The sequence below is a fragment of the Hemibagrus wyckioides genome, linkage group LG21 (assembly GCF_019097595.1).
Source record: "Hemibagrus wyckioides isolate EC202008001 linkage group LG21, SWU_Hwy_1.0, whole genome shotgun sequence".
NCBI lineage: Eukaryota > Metazoa > Chordata > Actinopteri > Siluriformes > Bagridae > Hemibagrus > Hemibagrus wyckioides.
The window spans coordinates 12,841,246-12,856,287 of NC_080730.1; the positions used below are offsets into that span (position 1 = coordinate 12,841,246).

General features: G+C 41.0%; 1 protein-coding gene across 23 annotated transcripts in view; it reads right to left on the reverse strand.

Moving 5' to 3' along the window:
* The window catches only part of nfasca (neurofascin homolog (chicken) a), a 92,027-nt gene that overhangs the window by 27,638 nt on the left and 49,347 nt on the right, over nt 1-15,042 (reverse strand). For 19 of the 23 annotated variants that reach the window (XR_009203074.1, XR_009203075.1, XM_058374148.1 and 16 more), the window contains exons 3-9: nt 14,404-14,562; nt 12,439-12,456; nt 4,247-4,352; nt 3,400-3,596; nt 2,679-2,801; nt 1,885-2,055; nt 1,077-1,130 (exon numbers count right to left, since the gene is read on the reverse strand). Coding sequence is in view for 21 of the 23 variants with exons in the window: in XM_058374148.1 (XP_058230131.1) it covers nt 1,077-1,130; nt 1,885-2,055; nt 2,679-2,801; nt 3,400-3,596; nt 4,247-4,352; nt 12,439-12,456; nt 14,404-14,497 (763 nt within the window). In the remaining 2 variants the exon portion in view is untranslated. The remainder of the gene's footprint in view (nt 1-1,076; nt 1,131-1,884; nt 2,056-2,678; nt 2,802-3,399; nt 3,597-4,246; nt 4,353-12,438; nt 12,457-14,403; nt 14,563-15,042) is intronic. The other 4 variants (XM_058374164.1, XM_058374157.1, XM_058374166.1 and 1 more) reach the window with 2 other exon arrangements.

Consider the following 15,042-nt stretch of genomic DNA (forward strand, 5'->3'; position numbering starts at 1 on the left):
AGTTGAATTTTTGTTCTCCAGTTATCATTATATGCTGAGAAGTTTTTCTCTCCAAAGGCTTTAAATACAACATATAGCATTGTCCTACATATGCTAGCCACGAACTACAGTTCAGCTATTGTCAGCTAATGTTAAGATTATAACAACTCATTCGCTTGTTAGTTAACTATAACTAACCCGTTAGGAATTTGTATACTGTCTGAATCTGATCAAGTTCTATGTTGCCTGAAGAAGGAGGTTGGTTGAATATGACTAATCATAGTTTAGTAGAACCCTCTTATCTCTATCCCAGTGTCACAAAAATCAAGCACTAAATAAATAAACAAAAAAATAAATAAATACATTTCAATAACCAAACTTGTTGATACTAGTCTGTAAACTGAAGTTGGCCATTCTCTATTACTGATACTATTTAAACATTATAGTATTGTCAGCTACCTCAACAAACTAACATGCTAAAATTAAAGCTAAAATCAACTAACTACACAGGACTTTTTGTTTTCAAGCTAATGTTAGACAACTAGCTAGCAAACTAACCAAACATTTGTCTGTTTACTGTTTTTTTTTTTTGCTTTTCTTTTTTTCGCCTTGTGAAGTTTTATTGTACATTTTTAGTATTGCATCTGAGACTTATATCCATTGACTTATTTCCTGCTCCAGGTTTAGGTTCTGACCAAAGGGTTTTGTTATCATTTTAGGATTATGAACTGAACTTGTTTAATTTTATCTTCCAGTGCTCAGACCATGGGTATGGACATTGACAAGGATTCTTGGCATTCCTAAAATAAAATACATGTTAAGTAACTGCATGTTACATGTATTTGTCAATTTATCAAACAACACGACTAAGCTTTTTGGCTGAAATGTGGCTTAATTAGTACAGGCACAGCTAAATGTCTATCTAAAATACATTATTGTAATAGTCAGGCAATTACTGTGATACGACAATGTTATATTGGCAATTGGTTATTAGAGACATAAATACTAGCCCTGTTAAAAAAAAGGGAACTAACACTAGAGCTGGTTAGGGAGAGAGAAGAGTTGCTGAAGCTCTAGATAGCCTTTCTTTGACTCACCAACATATGTGTAAGTGTCGTTTGGAGAGTAAACAGTGTCATTAAAAGGTTCCTCTGTGGACAGAATCAACGTCATCAACGTCCACAAAGTTTGTTGTGCTCTCACATTGCTTCAAACCATTAATTCATCCTGATTCTGTTTCTGAGTTTAACTGAACTACTGTATCAAAGTCAGAGAAAGTTAGCAAACTTTCTACACAAAATAGTTGATAATCCCTGTATTTTAATTTCACTTCAACATGAGTGTCCTTCTGCAAAGAGCTGGTAAACAAAAAGATCAGTCAACTGTCAGAAAGAGGAGACAAAGCCCCTTCTGTCCTATTTCTCATGCTAAGAGCTGATTGGATCAATAAAATCAATTCTGGATAACGCTCAATAGCGCTCAGTGAAAACCCCAAATGTGAAGTGATGTTACAAATCATCCTTGCAATAAACAGCATCATATTTCAAAGTATTGCAATTATGTATTGTCACACTTTAACAGCCTGGAAATATTATACTGTTAAGAGTATAGCTGTGATGATATTATTAGCTGGACAATTATTTTGAAATTCTTCACAGATGTTCCTATATCTACTAGCTATGTGAAAAAAACCTGAAGGGGAAAAGGTTAGCGTACATGGAGCAACATGGAGCAATGCACTGTAGTAAAGCTGCACCATCAATAGATGGCCACATTCTAACTCAGCTTTCATTATTTGATGCACAGACTTAAATCTAATATGATGCTACAAATGCTCTTATGCTCATATTAGATGCTAATATGATGCTCAGTAGTCAGCTGATCCTGAGTCAGCTCTTTACTCACTTGTCTGCACTTTGAGGATAAAAGCATTCTTCTGTTGGATTGTGTGTGTGAAGAGAAATCGGGCATTGCAGCTGTAGTCAGTGGCAGCATCCTTACTGAGTACATTAGAGAAGTAAAGATCTCCATTCAGACCCATGGACACTCGAGTGTCCTGCGCAATAGGCATCATTTCTGGGGAAAATGAGAAAAAAGGCATTAAACAATTTTAGCCTTTAAAAATGAAAACCTGTGTGAAAGCTTCTAAAACTAATGTTAATTACAGTCATGTACCAGTGATCTGAGCCATAGATAGAAAATAAATTTGTTATTGTGTGTAGGTATGTGTGTAATTATGTGTCTGTACTGTATTTATTCAGTAGGATGAGAAAACTTTATAATTTTGGCAATGACATTGACTTGTCACATTGTATTATGTAAAATAAATGTCCATGTGCATTGAACTTTCAGTGTGGCTTTGCTAACTGTCACTTATTACACAGAGTGTACTTTGATAATAATAAACAATGGACATTTGTGCTCATGGTGCATTTGCTGTTAGTTAGTGTCCTGATGGCAGATCCCGTAGGTGTTATTTCTGTCCTCTCAGCAGTTTGCCAAGCACTGCAGAGTCATATACACACATGCACTCTCTCGCACACAAATTCACTACCTCAGCACTAACACAGGCACATGGGAATGAGACACACAGCCAGACACACAAACCTGAATCAAAAGAGAGACAAACATAAAGAAAGGGACAGGTGTCTCATACACTCAGGACAGGCTAAAAGGGAATTGAAAAAGCGCTGACTTACTACTGTCCATCCAGAATGTTTTAGGCGGTGGAAGTCCAGGAGGTGGGTTACAGGCCAGGACCAGAGGTGATCCCTCACTTACTACCACTGGTTCCAAAACCTCTTTAGGCCATAGCGGTGCCTCTGAGGGGCAAAGAATTGCGTCAATGCCACAGTCTTGGGTTGTTGTATTGTATCTTTTCTACAGGTGTCATGGATACTTATAGCAGCTATTATTTGATTAATACCTCAGTTGACATGATTCAAAATTTTATCTTTGTGATATTAAAGACCTTAGAGATTTCCTGCAGGAATTTACTGCATATTCCTGTTTAAGTATAAACAATACTGTTTTATCACAATAAGTGCAAAGAAGCACAAAGGTAAGTAGTCATGTCATGGCTAAAGGGGCAGCTGACATAAGCATCTTGCTAATTTAGATTCTACACTGTTAGCTAATATGATACACTTCCAGCTTAGTCTTTGCCAATTCCAAACTGATCCTAAAGAAGCAGAAACCTCTTAGAAATCTCTTGACTATATAGATCAACATTGTTCTTTCTTTTGCAGAATACAGTATGGCACAAAATCTCTAGATAATAGAATGACATTAAGAATGACAAAATTTCCACTGACTATACAAAAATCATTTACATATATGTCCGATGTCTAGACCATTCAGTGCAAACTCATGCACAGTTATTCATATATACATTTTAACACATATTTCATACATACGTACTGGAAACACGTAACAATATTTTGTTGGATATGGCAGTGCCAAAGTCATTCATAGCAAAGCACTGGTATTCTCCCTCGTAGTCCTCAGGCTTTCCGCCATTCCTAAAGCTGATCTCCAGTGTGCCTGAGCGTTTACGCATGGTTACACGTGGATCCTTCTCCACATTGAAGAACTTCCCATTTCGTCTCCACCAAAACCTGGGCAGTTTCAATTACAGTGTTTCATATTAAAAAAATTCTAATCCATACTCTCAGTATGTTTAAAGCATGTTAAACATTGCTGATTAGAGACCATGAGCATTCCACATCAGCGTTCAGAAATGATTAAGCAATGCATTATTCTAGCACTGTGGCTAGGCTAGTGGAAGGTTATATAAAGCTTAATACACTGACAGTCTATCTGAAAGGGATTTATGTGCAATCACATAAGATGGTGGAAGAAATTAGATGGAACTAGTGCCAGATACACAATATCATTGCTCTATAGCCTAGGAAAGGGACTAGCATTTCCCTTGTCAGTTTGGAGTACAGAATGTAATAGCACACACTCTGTGCTAATGACTGTCAAATTTAATTAGAGAAAAAAGAGAGAAAATAGAGAGAAGGAGAGAGGGTTCAGTGGGGACAAAATGTGACAAAGACCAGCATTGTGACAGTGGGACAGTGAGACCAGACAAAAGAATACCAGAAAGAAAATGCAGAAAAATAAATAAAACAGGTGGCCTACTTTGGAGGTTTGGTCAAATGCATAGCAATTTCTTTAAATAATGTCTAGGATAGGAGGAAATACAAAAAAAATGGAAAAGAAACAGTAGCAGAAAATGAGATATGGCTCTGTGCATGCTTACGTTGGTACAGGATTGCCCTTGGCCTCACACTCAATGATGATGTTATCTCGGGGATCCACAATATAGTCCTTTGCTGACTGCTTCACAATAGTAGGGGGCTGTTTCACTGGAGCAAGGGGAGAAAGAAACACTTATCAGAGAATATCTGTGGATTACTATTTTACCTAATGAGCCTCTTTTGGTCAGAGAAAAATTTTCTAAACATACAATTCTCTGACCATACACATAACCACCACCATTCACACACATTCTTGTCTTTCGTGTGGCTGTTCCCTTAAAGGAATTTGTATTTTTTTAAATCATACTCTTAGCAATCAAAATACTAAAAAGCCTTCTCTTGTTCACCAAATTAACTATCTCTGCTAAAACTAAGTTTGTTATAAAATTGGCACAATGGGAACGCTTCCATGTGAGCTGGTGTCTGAAGTGCATATGCAAACACCTATTTTATTGCCCATCATGGGGTCAAATGACGTAGTACCGTGCATCAGCAAGACCATAAAAGGGCATCTATGTCACCTGATCCCAGGCTTCTTTGTGTTCAGGAAGCCATATGTTTTGCACATATGTCAGAATCAGAATCAGAAAAAGTTTTATTGCCAGGTACAGCAAAGGGTCAGCAAGCGGCACTTTACAGTACTAGGAATTTGTCTTTGTGTCAGATGCAAACTTATACACAGGTAAATAATTTAAATAAAGACTGTATAAGGTGACTTGTATGAAAATTAGTGCAACAGAAAAATGTAAAAAGTCAAAGTCAAAGTCGCTTTATTGTCACTTCAACTATATATAGCAGATGCAGTACACAGTGAAGTGAAACAACGTTCCTCCTAGACCAGAGGTGCTACACATAACACAGACAAAGTACAGTGACGCAGACAAACATAGAGCTGTAACATAGACATAAAAAATTAAACTGTAATTTAAAAATTAAAATTAAACTAAAAAATTAAAACTATACTTAAGGTGCAGTCTTTAAGAACTAGACATACAACAGAAGTGCACAGGAAGACAAGACAAGACAAGACAGTGCAGACAAACAACATATAGGCCGACTTGTGCAATGAACAAGACAATGTCAGTCAACGAAAGAACAGTGTATACAGTGATTGCAGATATTAAAGTGACACATGTAAACAGGATTAATATAAATAAATATTAAATGTAAAGAGACATGTGCATGCAAACAGGACAATTTAGTGTATGTGTGTGTCTGACTATGTCCAGCACAGTTCAGTTCTTTTTTTGTGCGTGTGTGTTATGTATGTGTGTGTGTGTGTCCATGTCCAGCACAGTTCAGTTCTCCTTTGAGATCAGATCTTGGTTGTATGTGTGTGTGTGTGCGTGTGTGCAGCTCAGCTCAGTTCTCTGTTGAGATACCTGATTGCCTGAGGGAAGAAACTGTTTAACAGTCTGGTTGTGCGGGTCCGAATGCTTCGGTACCTCTTTCCGGATGGCAGAAGGGAGAAGAGTGTGTGTGAGGGGTGTGTGGGATCATCCACAATGCTGTTAGCTTTGCAGATGCAGCGTGTGGAGTAAATGTCTGTGATAGAGGGAAGAGAGACTCCGATGATCTTCTCAGCTGTCCTCACTATACGCTGAAGGGTCTTGCAGTCCGAGACGGTGCAATTCCCAAACCAGGCAGTGATGCAGCTGCTCAGGACGCTCTCGATGGTCCCTCTGTAGAAGGTGGTCAGGATGGGAGGTGGAAGATGAGCCTTCCTCAGACTTCGCAGGAAGTAGAGATGCTGCTGGGCTTTCCTGGTGATGGAGCTGGTGTTGAGTGACCAGGTGAGGTCCTCCGCCAGGTGAACACCAAGGAATTTGGTGCTCTTGACGATCTCCACAATGGACCCATCGATGTTCAGTGGAGAATGGTCACTCTTTGCTCTCCTGAAGTCAACAACCATCTCTTTAGTCTTGTCGACGTCCAGAGACAGGTTATTGTCTCTCCTCCTCCTCTCTATACGCTGAATCGTCGTTCTTGCTGATGAGACCCACCAGGGTCGTGTCATCGGCGAACTTGATGATATGATTAGAGCTGTGCATTGCTGCACAGTCGTGAGTCAGCAGAGTGAACAGCAGTGGACTGAGCACACAGCCCTGAGGAGCTCCAGTGTTCAGTGTGGTGGTGCTGGAGATGCTGTTCCCGATCCGGACTGACTGAGGTCTCCCAGTCAGGAAATCCAGGATCCAATTGCAGAGAGAGGTGTTGATGCCTAGCAGAGAAACTTCTTCAGCTGCCGCAGGAAATACATCCTCTGCTGAGCCTTCTTAGTGAGGGAGCTGATGTTCTTCTCCCACTTGAGCTCCTGGTTGAGGGTGGTGCCCAGAAAGCGGACGGACTCGACAGATGTCACTGGAGAGTCATAAAGGATGACAGGGGAGAGGGGGGCTGGGTCTTTCCTAAAATCCACTATCATCTCCACTGTCTTGAGAGAGTTGAGCTCCAGGTTGTTCATGCTGCACCATGACACCAGATGATCCATCTCACTCCTGTAGGCAGACTCATCCCCATCAGAGATGAGGCAGATGAGGGTGGTGTCATAAGCAAACTTCAGGAGTTTGACAGACTGGTGACCAGATGTGCAGCTGTTGGTATACAGGGAGAATCGCAGAGGAGAAAGGACACCTTGAGCACAGCCTTGAGGGGATCCAGTGCTGATGTTCCGGCAGTCAGAGACATGCTTACCCAGCCTCACAAACTGCCGTCTCTCTGTCAGGAAGTCCATGATCCAACTGCACATGGAGTCAGGCACATTCAGCTGGGAGAGCTTGTCTCTAAGTAAAGCTGGACAATTGTGTTAAACGCAGAGCTGAAGTCCACAAACAGTATCCTGGCGTAGGATCCTGGGGAGTCTAGGTGTTGGAGGATGAAATGGAGGGCCATGTTCACAGCATCGTCTACAGATCTGTTGGCTCTGTAGGCGAACTGTAGTGGATCCAGGAAAGGGTCTGTAATGTCCTTGAGGTAGGACAGCACGAGGCGCTCAAAAGACTCGAAAAGAAGAGAACTCTATACAGAGTTAACCCACGGAAGTCCGCTGGACCAGACAACATTCCTGGCAGAGTTCTCAGGGAGTGTGCGGAGCAGCTAGCAGATGTCTTCACTGACATCTTCAACATCTCGCTGAGCAGCTCCATCATCCCTACGTGCCTCAAGACAACGACCATCGTCCCTGTGCCAAAGAAGTCCACGGTTTCCTGCCACAATGACTACCATCCCGTTGCACTCACACCAATCGTGATGAAATGCTTCGAGAGGCTCATCATGAGGCACATCAAGTCACAGCTACCACACTTGCTGGACCCCTTGCAGTTTGCGTATCGTCCTAACCATTCCACGGAAGACACTATCACCACAACCCTCCATCTTGCCCTCACACACCTGGACTGCAAAGACTCCTACGTTCGAATGCTGTTCATAGATTTCAGTTCAGCATTCAACACAATCATCCCTCAGCAGCTGATTAAGAAGCTGAGTCTCCTGGGCCTGAACACCTCTCTCTGCAACTGGATCCTGGATTTCCTGACTGGGAGACCTCAGTCAGTCCGGATCGGGAGCAGTATCTCCAGCACCACCACACTGAGCACTGGAGCACCTCAGGGCTGTGTGCTCAATACATTGCTGTTCACTCTGCTGACTCACGACTGTGCAGCAATGCACAGCTCCAACCACATCGTCAAGTTCGCTGATGACACGACCGTGGTGGGTCTCATCAGCAAGAACGACGAGTCAGCATACAGAGAGGAGGTGCAACATCTAACAGCCTGGTGCAGAGCCAACAACCTCTCCCTGAACGTCGACAAGACCAAAGAGATGGTTGTTGACTTCAGGAGAGCACAGTGTGACCATTCTCCGCTGTCCATCGATGGCTCCTCTGTGGAGATCGTCAAGAGCATCAAATTCCTTGGTGTCCATCTGGCGGAGAACTTCACCTGGTCACTCAACACCAGCTCCATCACCAAGAAAGCCCAGCAGCACCTCTACTTCCTGAGGAGGCTGAGTAAAGCCCATCTCCCTCCCCCCATCCTGTCTGTGTTCTACAGAGGGACCATCGAGAGCGTCCTGAGCAGCTGCATCACTGCCTGGTTTGGGAACTGCACCATCTCAGATCGCAAGACCCTTCAGTGGATAGTGAGGACAGCTGAGAAGATCATCGGAGTCTCTCTCCCCTCTATCACAGACATTTACACCGCACACTGCATCCGCAAAGCCATCAGCATTGTGGCTGACCCCACACACCCCTCACACACACTCTTCACCCTCCTGCCTTCTGGAAAGAGGTACCGGAGCATTCGGGCCCTCACAACCAGACTGTGTAACAGTTTCTTTCCTCAAACCATTAGGCTCCTCAACACCCGGGACTGAACTGTTCTACACTCTCACACACACTCTCACTCAGGACTGAACTGTTCTACACTCTCTCACACACACACACTCTCACTCAGGACTGAACTGTATACTAACTCTCTGTCTCTCACACACTGATACACACACTCTCTCTTGACTGTGTGGACACAAACACACACACACATAATTTATACTGTTCATTACTTATTGCACTACCTCTACCTGTCATCCGCTGCTATAGTTATACTTATGTTTATTCTATTTGCACTACCTCAACTGCTGCTGTGTATTTTTGCACAATATTTTTGCACAATACTTTTTTTTCTACATCATTTCACTTTATCTATTTTATTTCACTTACATTCCAGTACACGTTCTTTTATTTCCTTTCAGCGCTAAGTGTCCTGTGTTCTTTTGTGTTGTCTTTATTATATTTATTGACTTTTTTGCACTGTCTTGTCTATGCTCTGTTTGCACCTAGCTGCACACTGTGCACTTTACGTGGTTAAGACAAACTTCTGTCCTAGCTCTGTGGTGTTGTTTGTTGTTTTGTATTGTACTAGTAGTTGTATGTTTATGTAGCACCAGGTCCTGGAGAAACGTTGTTTCATTTCACTATGTACTGCGCCAGCTATATGTGGTTGAAATGACAATAAAAGCTTCTTGAATTCATGACCACAGAAGTCAGGGCGACGGGTCTATAATCATTAAGTCCTGTGATCCTTGTCTTTTTGGGGTCTGGGATGATGGCTGAGGTCTTGAAGCATGCTGGCACATGGCAGGTCTCCAGTGAGGTAATAAAGATGTGAAGTTAGCATGGTGTTAGCATAGCATAAGACAACTTAGGCAGTGTGCCCCACCATGCCTTTGCTTCCTAATGGGGGATGATGGCAACAATTTATGTGTTACATGCCTTGGAATGGGGGATAATCCTACTAATACCAGGTTCTCCCTTTTGGCCTGGCCCTGTCACCCTGCACTTTCATGAAGTGCATGGATGCTGTACAGCATCCACATACTCAATTACATTGACAACTGGCTCATTTTGGCCAAGTCTAAAGAACTAGATGGGTTTGGCATCGAGATGTAATCCTCGCTCACCTGAAGTGTTTAGGGGTGAGGATAAACAGAGTAAAGCATACTCTCTCCGAGTCAGAAAACAACCTCCATGTGTGTACTGTATAGTTGTCTCCTGCGAGGGTGGAGTTTATTTTTGCTTTCCTGATAGAATTCAGACTAGGCCAGGAAGGGTATGAAAGGTCTCATGGCAGCTGATGCCAATCTGATATCCTTGGGGCTCTTGCACACAAGACCTTTTTGGGAGTGGCTCAAATTATCTAAAGAAAATAAGGGTTGCTTCATACCCTTTCTGTACGTAAGGACCCTGGTTTCTCACAATGGCCCCTCACTAGGGGGAGAAGATGCCCTGTCAAGGCAGGGGCCTGGGAAATGAAGGTTCCTCCTGGATGTGGTGGAGTTGATCTGGCCGAGGTATAGCCAAACAGAAATAGATCTATTCACCTTAGAGAAATCAACTCACAGTAGTCCTTTCTTCAACAGTTTATAGTCATAAGGAATTGTGCAACCAAGAGCTCCTGAGTAACTAATAGGTCAGTGTAAAGTTCATTATTGACTTAGCACTAATTCCTTCCTGCTAAAAGCTGACTGAGGCAAGAGCAGTTCAAAGATAGTCTTCAAGTGGTTCTATCCACAGCAGTCCCCTGGGTCACAGGCTGTCCACACAGATCTATCCCCAGCTGCAGTGAGCACCACCAGGCAATGAGACTCCAAACAGGGTTAGAGCATCTGGATGGATCAGGCAGGTCTAGAAGAAGAAGTGGTCACACTGGAAACTCAGAACACTGGGAGCTCGCACTGATCGTGGTAGTTCTACAGGACTCCGCCAAGATGGAGTCCACCTATTACTGGTGGCCCCATTCTGGCCAGCACAAGTGTGGTTTATGGGCTTAATATCTTTTCTGGAAGGCTCTCCTGAGGGGGGAACGAATCATATCATCTGGTCTCTCTACTGAGGTTGTTGACACCATTTTAAATGCTAAAGCTCCTTCCACAAGGAAACTTGTACTGATGTGGTGCCTCTTCAGGCATCACATTGACCCAGTCCACTACCTGATGGGTCCAGTCCTGGAGTTATTGCAGAAGCGCCTCTCAGCAGGGCTACCACCCACTACATTTTAGGTTTACGTGGCTATGGTTTTAGCTTGTCACGCCAATATTAACAAAGCTTCTGTGGGGAAACATCCCCTTGTTTCTCAGTTTCTACACGTTGCAAGATGGCTGAGGTCTTTCTGCAGACTCCGGATTCCTTCTTGGGAACTATCAATTGTCTCTTGAAGACTTAATGGAGGATCCCTTCAAGCCCCTTGCGTTAGCCTCTGAAAAGTTTCTGACCCTCAATGTGGCTCTGTTACTAGTGTTGACCTAATTTTAAAGAGTAGGAGATTTGCAGGCCCTCTCAGTTGCCTCCTCCTGCTTAGGTGTTGCCCCTTGTCTGGTCAAGATCATATTGCACCCAAGGCTGGGATACATTCCAAAGGTATCTCTCCTCAGCCATTCATCCTGTCATCCTCTTTTTCCCCTCCGCCATTTGACACACCAGAAAAGGATAAGCTTTATCTGACTGTGCCCAGGCAGGGCCCTCAAGATCTATGTTGACCACTCAGCCCTGTGTGATAGGTCTGATAAGTTGTTTGTCTGCTTTGGAGGATGTGACAGAGGCTTACCAGCATCCTTACTGCATTGAATAGTCAATGCGATCTCTCTGGCCTATTGGCCACACAGACTGGCCTCACGCTTAGGCATTAGAGCTCATGCCAATAGGAGTGTGATTTCTTCTAAGGCGCTATCCAACAGTACAGGATGTTTGTGCCGAGGTAGGCTGGTGCTCTTCACATACATTCATAAGGTTCTATATGGTCTTGACCCTAGGCTAGTGGGGGTTTACCTCCTCCTGCAGGTTTTTCTACTTCACAACTTGTGGCTAGGTATTCTGTCAGTATGGCAGCGAGGGTATTGAGTTCCTATAGCATCAATTTGATGACTCAGTGTTGAGTTTCCTTGAAAGGGAACATCTCAGGTTGCGTATGTAATCTGGTTCCCTGAGAAGGAAACAAAGGTAACAAGATGCTAATAAGCCATACCTAGGGATGTCTGGGTGTCTTTCTTCAGACATTGGAATCTGGGGATAACATGACATAGACCTTTATGGTCTTTTTTTGCCCCTTTATATGTCACTTCACCCCACAACAGCCAATAAAATTGGTGCATTTCCACCATATGGCTCATGCAGAAGCATTCCCATAGCATCAATTTCATGATACAGTGTCTCATTCTCTTAAAATGAACCAGAGACCTTTTTTATCTGTTTTCTGTGAAATTAAATTATTATTCTAGTTCTAAAAACACTGATGCACCATTAACCAAGATTTTTTTTAATCTCTGTTAATGATGGGCGTTATGGAATAATATTGATTTGTTCTTGCTCTCATTGGCCTGTTTAAAGAGTTCATTGTATTATATTTATAACAAGATATTGTTCTGTATCTTCTATACTGAACACAAGAGAAGTCCCTTTGCCAGAAGATGACTAATTGTAGGGGAAAGGATAAATTCTATACTAATAATTGTTTCGAAGCAAATAGATAGCAGCAAACATTCAGCACATCAGCCATTATACTCAGTATTAATCTTTTATTCTAGGGATTCTGAGACAGTGTTCACCAGTTGTGAAGAAGTAGTTCAAATCTCAAATGAAATGTTAATTACAGAAAGGAACTCTTTAACTGAACAAGTTAGTCTATGTTAATGAGGCACTTACAGTCCTGCTGGATCCTTGCTGTTAGTTCCATGAAAAGGTGTGAGATGGAAAGAGACAAAGTAATTAGTATACTTTAGCGAAAGCTATAAGCTAAAATATAACTATAACAGACAACTACTATTATTATTAAAATAAACTTTTTAGAATTCTAGGTTTCTATTATTATTATTATTATTATTATTATTATTATTATTATTATTATAATACACAATATTAAGTGACTGCAACTGAATAAAACATACCTGTTAATGGGGTTCCGATGTATGGAGAAAAAAGATATAGCAATAAAAGCAGAAAAAATGTTTAGTAAATTTCTGTATTTACCAAGTGATTATAAGCAAAGTAAGAAGTGACAAAAATTAATATGCCAATTAATCACTGCCATGGATAATGCTTATTAAAGACATGTATTTCTTAACACAACATTTGCATTTTTATATTTTGTCTTTTAAATGTTTGGTTTAAATGGCAGCCATAGTAGGGGGCACATAGATAATAACTACAATTATTTTGATGTATGACTGTGTGCAGTCCAATCTGTTGTTCTATTGTGCCTCAGCAATTATAAAAATGACCTTCATTTAAAGGGCAAGTCATCTTTAACATGAGGCATTTATGTATTCATAGTTGACAGAAATGTGGCGACAGCTGCAACATTGCCTCTATGCTATATAACATCTTATGTCAATAAAGGTACAGATCTGAAACCTCAGGGCTCAGGTCATCATAAGGGGATTTTGAGTGTGTGTGTGTGTGTGTGTGTAAGAGAGAGAAAAGGGGGCTGGTAGCAGCCAAGGTCAGCTGGAAAGCGATGGCAGCCCATAGACATCTCAGAGAAAGAAGGAGGGGGTTGTGAAAAACTAAATAGTAAACATACATACTTAGGGCTGTGCTTACAGCTAACCACCCAGGGAGAGGTAAAAATCAACAATCCATCAACCGGAAAAGAAATTCTCCCCTTAGTTAATCGACCAATTAAAAAAAAACTATATTTGGATTCAATTCGATCAGCCAGTTCATATTATATAAGAATCTGAATTCCATTAAGTTTTCAAATTTTGTGAAAAAAAGTATATTACTTTACACTATTATTTTTTGAAAAATGTAATTTTTTTATAAAAATGTATATACTAGGATAATTCAGTCAGCTCAGTGTCAGGTCAGTGCTGACAGACTGAATCTCTTCTCTTTGGAATGGAGAAAACTCTCTTAGAGAAGGGGGTGGGTCTCTCCATTTTTTCTTGAATTCATTTTTCATCAGATTTTGTGAGCAGAGAATAAAAATACAAGGAAGCAAAAAAGACAAAGCTGGAGGCGACTAAGCAGGTGGACATTTTTCTTGATTTCCTCCAGTTGATAATTTATCAGCCAGTGAAAAGTGTTGTTATTTATTTTTACTTAATAAGCATTAAGTAAAAAAAAAAGTGTTTTATATGATTTAGACATCAGTTAATATATGGAAATAGTGTGTAAAATTTCCTTCTGGCTTTTCCCTAAAAATGTGGAGTGTTAAAGAGAGAAAGCAGACACTGGGCACAATAAAATAAAATAAAAAAACATTACAGATGCTAAAGTATGTGAGATAATGACAGAAAATAAGTGAAAGCATTAGAAATCAAGGTTAAGAATCTATCTATTCACATCATTCAATGTGTGTGCAAGAGAGAGATAGAGGAGAGTGTGAGAGAAAGTGAAAGATAAAAAGAAAGGGGAGGGGGGAAGGGTAATCCTCCATTCTCTGCGAGTGAGAATTGCCTGCATTGCAGAAAGAAAACTTGACATCTGCATTTTAACATGAACTGCAACATTATCATAGCACTAAACACCTCCATATCAGACAGGCTTTCACTGTCATCCATTAGTGAGCAGACTGCCATCACTCTTTTACCACACCAATTATGTCAATAATTATTTACTCCATAAGCAGTGGTGTGTTTCTGCCCATGTTATGATTGCATGACTTACGGTCTGGAGGGACATTAATGGGAGCCGCCTCCTTCCACAGCAGCACAATGATTGACAGCACAGCCAGAGGAGCCCACTGCCCCTGCGGCCACATCTCTCTCCACCGATTGGCTGGCTACAACCTTCAAAGCCCTACTGACTCAGGTGTACACCTTTGATCTAAAACAACAACAACAATCAAGAAATATTAAAAGAATTCTTATGAGCTGTATTTTATAAGCAGAATTTTTCATGTTATAAACATCACATTCATATTATAATACATATTATGTATTTTTATGCATTTAACATTTAGACTACCAAGAACAGTGATTTCAGTACCAAAGAAATCTAATAAATGATTTATGCTGCTTATTAAGTATATACTGTTTAAAACAGGGACAGATATGGGTTTTAGAATTTTTTTTTCCAACATGGGTACAGTGCAGTATTTACTTCATACAGAAATATAACTAAATCCTGTGCAAAGCAAAATGACAATATAATGTTTATTGCACTGATCACTGACATGTTCTTTGTTAAATATCTTGTTTTTGTCATCTATTAATATATAGACTCAAGTAAGCATAGACTCAATAAATTAACAGTAACAAAATAGTCATTTCTGTTGAGAAATCGAACAAAACTGTGGTATTTTGA